Below are 9,298 nucleotides of genomic sequence, written 5' to 3'. Positions count from 1 at the left end.
TCAGCAGTAAGTGTATGTGTGTATTCGTGCATGTGTGTATGGTCTTATGCATTGTGAGGTGGGATTTTGTCCATTTTTTAAGCCTATGAATAACAATAAGCACTCTGCACAAAGTAATAGATGAGATTTTCAATGGTAGTTAACTGTGTATTGTGAGCAGGGCTTGCTATGCTTCTGCATAATAAGTCCAGCATTTATCTTTATAATAGTGAGAAAGTAATTCACCAGACATACAGCAGTTTTGGTGATAAATAATATAAGAAGCAACAACAACTTCAATAGCCTTTTCGATTTGAGCTGCCTATTAATTTGCAGCTGGGCTGAAGCCCCTGTTCTTTCACAAGTCATGAGATCACAGAGGACCTGAAAACGAGCAGAAAGACACATGACATAACCACATGACATGGGAGCTAAGCTGGTGAGCAATGGCAATTGTGGAAAAAAGCATTCAGAGCTTTCATGTTACATCCATGCAGACTCCTCACCAGTCTGGATCCAGCTGAATATCTCCAGTATTTCCTCCTGCCATCATATCCTGACACAGTGATCTCATGGTCTACCTCAGGGAAGCACTGTTGGTGGGCTGTGAGGAATGTCTGTGCTTATTTGCATATATTTGAATATTCATGAAACTTGAAATTCACAATGAGAGACAAACACCAGATGTGTTTTCAGTGTCTCTGGAGGGGATCTTTAACCATCACTTTTACTTCAGACAAGCTAATTTGGCAGAACCTCTACAAGCTTTGGATACAGGACATTTTGATATTTTTGCTAACAAAGCAACACAGAATAAAACAGAGAGTTCCTATAAAAATGGTAACATTTTTCCAAACTTAATCATACCAGCCTCCTTCCTGCTTTACGGATCATAAAAATGATAGTGTTCGCAACTACTGTCAGCACTTTTATACACACCCTGGAGGGGCACGCCCTCTGCCCGCCCACCACTTACAGGGCGGAAAGTGATTAGCTCATCGCGGCTGTCAGTCAAGCCTATCTACCATTGTTTCCTGTGTGAGCCGTTGAATCGCTCTGTCTGTAGCGCGTCTCCGGTATGGACGGCTGCTTTACTCCGCAACTATATTCGAGTGAGTCTGCCACTGTTATTTTAAATTTGATAAGGTTTATATGAGCTGGAAATGGATTTGTGAACGGAATAAGTCGAGACTGATACCGGAGTGAGTTAAGTCGACTACTAAATTAAATTTTCTGTTGTTCGAGTTGTTCAGGGAAGTGGGGAAAATGCCAGTTGCAACTCTTCTGCCTTTTACCGTGACCCCGAATAGGAAGTCTGCCAGCCCGACCTCTTTCAGGTTGACAGAGAAATTCATTTTGTTATTAGTGTTCAGCGCTTTTATAACCCTGTGTTTCGGGGCCATTTTCTTCCTACCGGACTCGTCCAAGCTGCTTAGCGGAGTTTTCTTTCATTCCTCTGCGGTGGAGACCAACACCCGTACCGGTCCGGACAGCAGCGACTCCGGCTCGGCTGGAAACGACGAGAGAGTCCTGGCCAAAATCAGGAAAGACCACGAAAAAGCTCTGTTAGAGGCCAAGGATACGCTACAAAAACGGCCCGACGAGATAAAACAAGACATTATAAATGAGAAGGCGAAAGTTGCGAAGGAGAGTAAGGGTCAAGAGGAACATGGGAAGGTGGTCACTAAATTACCTTTCGTTCAGTATCACCGCCCACCGGGGGCGACTGGACATGAACCTGTGGACCCCGAAACCAGGGACCGACGGGCCAAGATTAAAGAGGTAAGGATCTGATGAGCTTACACTGGTGGTTGTACAAAGAAAAACGCCATGCCAAACTTAGCCAAAAAACTGTCATTTTTATATTTCCTTTGACTCAGGGCAGCTGATATGTATGGTGAAACGTAAGGCTTTAGACGAATCGGTCATGTCCTCTCTTCAACTCGGCCCGTATATAATACGCCAGTGAGCATTAAAGTGAAAAATTGAACTTTTACCAAATGTTCGCTGCTTGTCCTAAAAGGCTCCTCCACTGATAGAGCCTAGCGTTACATCGCGGAGAGCCGTGCGAGTAAGTGTAGCCTACAGTTACACAACTTGTGTTTTTTTTTAAATCAGATCGGATCAGATAGTTAATTATTTACCACCGAACCTGCCAGAACAACTGGCGGTGTTTCGCTAGATATTTTATGTCATGTTTGGGATCAAGGTACACCTGCCGGTGAATTTGAAACGTTTATTTGGCAGGTTTTTAAACGGAGTTCGGCAGGACTTTTACTCTACGGAATGTAACAGCAGTCAGTTACTGGGGACAAGGAAGGAAGGAATGCAGGATCCACCGCAGCCCCCTGGGCTGGGCTTACCTGTCTTTCCAGTTTCCATCACTTACCTCATGGTGGGAATACTGGGGATCATGAATGTGCAGAGTAAAACACTGTGATCCTCTCACTGTGCTTTATCTGACTCAGTGTGCTCCACTAGAGACGCATCGTAAGAGAACCTGCGTATTAATGCTGGTTTGATAGCCTGGCGCAGTGTTGTGGTTTATTCTGGTTATTACTAACGGGAGTCCAAATTTACCCGCATATTTACCGGAATAGCGTCCCTGTGTCCCCATACACCCCGTATATCCCCTTAAACTAGGTAGCTTGTATGCCTCCTGGTGTCCTGTCATTCCACATGCTGAAAGCAATACGTTGGCCCTGTAGCAGGATGAAATCACCAACAGGTAGCATGTCTGGTATTATTGTGTTATGCCCGTGCACTGTGTGTGTATGTATGTGTGTGTGTGTGTGTGAGAGAGAAAACAGTCAAAAGCCCAGTGGTGCAGTCCCAGAGGTGGTTTCAGGTGGCAGCTTTGCTGTTATGGTTCCAGCTCTCTCTTTATGTAATGAAAATACCCTCAGTGGAAATTGTAATCAAATCTAGATGGAGATGACAGTAGTGTTATTTTGAGAAAGAGGTTTCACGGGGCTTTTGTAGAGCAGTTATCAGTGGGGCGATTTTTATTTATTCATTCAAAACTGCTGGTAAACCGGTAGACTCACACAGAGGATCACTGAGTGAGTGGGCAGATAAGGGTTTGGAGTCCTGCCTGAACACATGTGGGTGGTGTGTAGCCATTCAGTCAGACAGATATGGACCTCTTTATTGAAAATAATTTGGAAATCAGATATTTGTGGACCACTGTGGTCCAGCGCTGATATGAAGTAGGTCAGGATATGACTTTCCTGAACAATCCTGTGGCTGAGCTGACTGGCTGCTCTTGTATCAATCATGCGTTTGGGGATCACCTTGTGTGGTTACAGGGAATGATTTGGTGAGAATATTGTGGAAAACACTAAAACAAATTAGCTGTAAGAGACTTAAGTATAAAAATCTCATCAGTTCAGTTGACTTTAATGCAACCTTTACAACCCTGAAATGACAGGATTGATATTGATCACACTATAATAAAAACTAAGATGCCCTACACTGCCCAGTCTTGGATCACAACATGATTTCATTGATTTATTGCTGTCCAGCTGTAAAGGCTGCCCTGCAACCTAAAAAGATCATTGCATGTATAATGGAACTGTTTCAAATGCTGACGGGGGATGTTCCTGACCCTAAGGTGACATAACCTGTTGCTCAAAGGTTAGGAAACCCTGCTGCCATTCTGTCAGCTACACCATCACATCATGTCAACGAGAGGCAGTAATGTTTACAAATGACAGTTTGCATCCTCCTGTCACTGATGCTGAATGCATTAGTCACCATATCGGCACTGGTACAACGCAGTCCCAGGCACAATGACTTCAGCTGAAATGCTTTTGTTCTGATTAGTTTTTTTTATTCTCCCAGTCAATAATATCAATTTAAATCCCCTTAGCTCTAACTTTGATTACATTATTTTCAGTATGGGAATTTGGCATAGTCTGTGTGAGGATAACTCCATTTGCAAGCACAAAGGAAACAGCTTTTATGGATGAATAAAATGGTATCATGTCTGTCTTTAATCTGAAATGATAACACTTTACTGAATTTCTAGCACATATCATTCATTTGAATCACCTGACAGAAGCCCTAAATCCCAGATTTCCTTACCTGAGCTCTTTATTGATGTTTTCAGTTTTAACTGTATGACTCTCAGAACAACAACGGTGAACTGAGAGAAAACCAGCCAACACTGGTATGAGTGAGACATCTGTTTTGTATAATGTAAGAGCTTGTCTATAGAGGACGGGAAACATCATGCTGTAGACTTTTTTTTTTTAACTGTCAAATTTTAAATTGATTTAAATCTGCACACTGAGACCTTCAGTCTGATTATTTTCAGAAGTGGCTCTGCTTTTGGAAGGTTTATGTAGCTCCTGCAGGATCACGACAACTAATTCAGCTCAATACATGCATATCAGCTGTGCTTCTTTTTAACATTTTTACCTTGAGTAGCTGGTGATCTGTGTCAACATCAGACTTTGGGAACCAGAGTGTCATAGGAGGGTCTGGGTTGTGTTTTTCTTTTAAAACATAAGACTCGGTTTTGTTTAACTGTTACACAAGACCAGATGTGTTACAGTTGTGTTTTTCTTTTAAAACATAAGACTCAGTTTTGTTTAATTGTTACAGAAGACCAGATGTGTTACAGCTGTTTAGATTGTAAGGTGACACTTTATCATGACGAGAAGAAACGAGGTTGTCCGTCTGTTCATCGCTGCTTCAACGAAGTAAACTCATAGTGTTGCCAAAATCATCCGTGACAGTGCAGTATTTTCTGACAAGAAAACAAATGTAGTCTGCCCAAACCTCGAGCCTAATGAAGCAGCTAATGGACACATTGTAAAAGCAGTGGGGGGAAAGTGCAGTGATTTAAAATGCAAGGAAAGACACCATTAACTCAAACTGACACAGGGTGTATCTCATGTGAAGTATTTAGGGTGGAGTCAGAATAACTCAAGAACAGCACACAGTAACGATGATGATACCACATAATCAGAGGTTCTGTATAAAACTTATGATTTAATTTTAACAGTAGAAGAATGTGGCACATTGACCTCACTGCAGTCTGAAGCACAGCCCAGTAGCCGATCAGTTCTAAAATCTAAAGCAAGCCACAGTAACATTCATGAAAAATAACGTGTCCTCCGTTTGTGACAGTGGAGCTGTCATTGGACACAATCAGCAAGAAGAGTGGTTTTGACAAACCTGTCTAGCTTATAGTTAAACAACTGATGAATACTGACCCAGTGTTGGTTATGCGCCCAATGATTAAACCACAGCGCCATTTATGAGAAACATGGTGAGCTTTCATTTGCCCATATCAATAGTCCCTGATCACAGCTATTGATTTGGACCTTGCAGTTGTGGCTGTAACATTGAACAGGGTGACCAAACTACACCAAAGGTAATTTGTAGGTATTCAGATTACATTTCTTTCCAGAGAGGCACAGTGTCCTAGATTTCCTGCTACCATCAGTAATGAGTGTCAGGCTCAAAGACACAACATCCAGATTAAAAATAAAATGCTGCTTATTATTATTATCACTGAGTTTTAGACTAGCGCGGAGGACATAGACGACACTTCCTTATAATACTGTGACGTTAGCTGTGTGACACTTATAAAACCAATGCACAACCTGTGTTGAACTTTGTATTTTGTCAGGATTTGATGTTTCTGGGCATCAGTAATGTCTGCAAACAAGTCTGTCACCTATCTAGTAACTCTAATAATGCTAGGAATGAAGAGCCGAAGTGAAACTGTGTTCCAGAAGAAAGAAAACCCTGTTCACAATCCCACTGAGATTTTGGTCTGGCTAATAACTAAAAATCCAGCCTTGGAACGCAGCTGTTTTCAGTAGTATGTTGTGAGTTGCACTACATTTGCTTACACTATAATGATAGTGCAGAAGAGTTGGTAAATAACAGTGACGTATACCGCCGTGCTCCAAAGTGATCACTGCAACTATAGTTTTTGTGAGAGTTGTGTTCATTGGTGACTAGTCTTAGAACATGAAAAAAATCCATAGGAACAAGCTTAATTTTCTTACAATGACTGATGGAAACAAATGCTAAATGAGAGATTGCACAGAGTCACTGAAGCTACTTGGAACAGAGGCTAACTGGGATGTGACGACATGGCTTTGGCTCTCTATGGTCACAGTAGTAAAAGAACTACTTGGAGCAGCAGCTGGGGAAGATGTTATAATACTAATGGGCAAGTTAATAAGAACAAAAGAGAAGGCAGCGGGTATAGCTCCACCAGCATAAAAAGCAGTAGTGAGTGGCTATTAGGGCTGCATGACATGATGACTTTTATGATGGATTAACCTGCTGGTTACTTTAGATTTATAGGTCATTTTGTCCAGAAAATGTCAGCAGAAAGCGACTGCTGCTGATTATTTCTCAATCAGTTAATAGATTTGTCTGTGAAATGTCAGAAAATATCGGGAGATATCTGTAATAATGTCCCATAGCTTAAGGCAGTTTACACAAACAGCTTTTTAAAATTTGACAATCAGTCTCAAATCTGAAATACAACCAGCGTATGGTCAAACATGACAAACAAAGCATCAAATCCTCACATCTGAAAAGTTAAATATGCTGCCATTTGTTTGTGAGTTTTGCTTGGCAAATGGCTAAAGCAGTTAATCAGAATAGTTCCAAATTCATTTTCTGTCTATCGGCTATTACAATAAAAACAATCGGTCTATGATCACAAACGAGAGAGAAACATATAAAATCTTAACATTTGAGATCTTGGATCCAGAAAAATGTTTTTGCTTGACATATTGATTCAGCTGTAGCACGATTTTGTGTCTCCTCTTCAGGACTTTAGGTTTCAGTTGCTTTGCAGTGGAGGAGTCACTCCTACAAAAGCAATATCATATCTTGGTGATGCTGTAACTGGTTGTTCTCCAGCTCAGGGCCTTACATATTGACACACCACCTAAGGGTGTTGTTCTTGAAGGCATCCTGCTTTGCTCCTGCAGACATTATACTGTGTTCAGACCAAAACAGCAGAGGGTTAAATTGTGCATAATAATGAAAGAACACATAAGGCTGGCTTAATTTGTACTCCAGTCATATGACAAAACAAATGATCCTCCCTATTGTTTTTATACTCGAGTTCTCAGATGCAGAGCTCAGATGCCTGACACCTGATCCAGTTATCTAGGAATCTGCCTCTGCATTGTGCTGTGGCCTGAGTGGGCATGTGTTGTGTTTATGATGAGCATAGGCCACTCTGTAATGGACAAATGGTTTGTTGTGAGTGCCCGCCACAGTCTTACAATCAGCTAAATCTGTTTGTCTGCTGGAAATCAAAGGCCCTCTGAAGAGCCACTTTGTAACCCCTGCTTCCTGCTGTCTGCAGCCTGGGCTTTCCCTCTGCTCTCAGTGTGAGCACGGTGGGGGGTAATAATGAAAAGCATGGCTGATAAAGAGATAGAAAATCAAGGTAGATGTGGCCGGCGCTGGATGCTAGAGCACCTGCGTTATCTGACGCAGCGAGCTACTTTTCTATCTGTAGTGACATGTTTCTTACCAGATTAGACTGAATTACTTTTGAGACATTTTACCATGGCAGTCATTGAATATATTGAAAGTTTGAGTGTGTTCATTGTTGTTGTAAAAAGTGTTTGTTAGTTTTACCACACAGTTGTACCCCTTTCAGACCAACACAGTGATGCTGGTAACAAGGTTGTGGAGTTTCCTACCACAACCATAGAGGAAACCCTTTACATGTAGATCCTGGTTTGCCAAACACAGATTCATCATATGCTCTATTTTTTATACTATATTTTAAAATTGACATGAAAGCATCTAATCTGTTCCTTGTGCACCAGCATCTTCATAATCTGTATCTAAAAGCTGTTAAGTCACTGTACTCTTGTAAAAGCAGTTTGTTTTTATCCAGATGCAACAAATGTTTTTCACGTCATAATAAAATTTAGTATTTTCATTATCAGTTAGTCAGTCACAGTGGTCTCTGGCCCCATGTTTCTTAAAAATGATCCCAGTGGTGATCCACAGTCATGAATACAGATTTTAATTTGGGAAAACACCACCGATGGTTTAGTGGGTCTTCTGTAACTGCCTCAAGTATTTGTGTGAATGCCTGGAATTGCCTTTCTAACAACCACTGCACAGATCTATATTTGTGAAAGCATTTTTAAAATGTGCCAGACTTATAGCTAATTGATCCACACAAACTCATCATGTCTGCTCTGAGCTGAAAACTCCTGTTTGACTCACTTCGCTTCCTGTATGGGTGTGTGTGTGTGTGTGTAGGATTAGGTGATGCTTGTTGCTGTTCAGCTATGCAGATAAGATGCAAATGAGCATTTGAGAAGCCATAAGGACAGTGTTGCAGGTTGTTCACTGTCTTATAGGACAGTTGCTGAACATCCTGTCAGCCCATCACTTCTGTCAGCAGCTCTTCCTGTTTGACATGCATGTACACACAGAGAGGAGCCTGCACTGTACCGGCTACCACACTCACTGTGCCGAGAGCTGTAGGTTAGAGGCTGGTGGATCCTCACCATTCAAAGCTGATTGTTGGGGAAAGGTGAACAATCAATCTTCTCTCTCTCCCCCCACATCACCACATACATCTTCTTCTTCCTTACCGTTTTCCCTTGTTCCCTCTTTGTTGTTCTCTCCCTTTCCTTTCTCCTCCCTCTGTCTTTAGGATTCACTCTAGTTGGTTTTGATCACTACTATCATGATTGCTTTTCCACTGTGTGTGCACATGTTGGTGTGTCTTTGCAAGCACAAAAAAGCCATTTTGCTGCTTTGCCAACCTTTACAGCCACAGTTCTGTTTCTGTTTCAGGCTTTCTTGGCCTTGGCAACCTATAGGTATTTTTTTCTGTATGACCATTTGAACTAATTGCCTCTGGTTCTCTACTCCTACTTCTTTTCTTAGATTGGAAGCTGTTAGGTATTTTTAGTCAGATATTGGTTAGGTACTTGTTGTATTAGAAATGTCTTTAGTGTAGACAGGATGTCACTCAGGCTGTTAAATGCTTACTCATTTCCATTAGTTACTCCAGGTTGTTTATGTCCAAGGATAACTAGATAGAAAGTGGATACTGTATGATATGTTTAGCCGTAATCTTAATCACAATATCGTCCTAGGCTTAATGTCCTGTATGATCTTAGATACACACCACTTAATCAACACTCACACACATTGATTTTCTCCATGTTTTGACTACTGCTATGGTCAGCTGTAAAGCTGGCATATCAGGTGACGCCACGGTTTGACGTGCCTGTGTAGAATGGGGTTAGCCCAAACCACATATAATGTACAGGCCTGTTGGGTTCAGGGTCTTTCATCT

General features: G+C 41.5%; 1 protein-coding gene and 1 long non-coding RNA gene across 3 annotated transcripts in view; one reads left to right on the top strand and one right to left on the bottom strand.

Annotated features, from left to right (window-relative positions):
- Window positions 1-205: 205 nt before the first annotated feature.
- LOC109968830 (uncharacterized) lies at window positions 206-573 on the bottom strand. Its single transcript, XR_002276186.1, has 2 exons — window positions 486-573; window positions 206-363 (listed from the first exon to the last, which is right to left on the bottom strand). It is a non-coding gene; the product is annotated as an uncharacterized LOC109968830 (long non-coding RNA).
- A 441-nt stretch (window positions 574-1,014) lies between these two features.
- The window catches only part of LOC109968831 (mannosyl-oligosaccharide 1,2-alpha-mannosidase IA-like), a 49,309-nt gene continuing 41,025 nt past the window's right edge, over window positions 1,015-9,298 (top strand). For both annotated transcript variants that reach the window (XM_020615371.1, XM_020615372.1), the window contains exon 1: window positions 1,015-1,761. In XM_020615371.1, coding sequence (XP_020471027.1) covers window positions 1,246-1,761 — 516 coding nt within the window. In that variant the 5' untranslated portion in view covers window positions 1,015-1,245. The remainder of the gene's footprint in view (window positions 1,762-9,298) is intronic.

The sequence above is a fragment of the Monopterus albus genome, unplaced genomic scaffold (assembly GCF_001952655.1).
Source record: "Monopterus albus unplaced genomic scaffold, M_albus_1.0 scaffold164.1, whole genome shotgun sequence".
In the NCBI taxonomy this organism is placed as follows: Eukaryota; Metazoa; Chordata; class Actinopteri; order Synbranchiformes; family Synbranchidae; genus Monopterus; species Monopterus albus.
The sequence above is the reverse complement of the archived record's forward strand: the minus strand, read 5'-3'. Positions and strand labels throughout refer to the sequence as shown.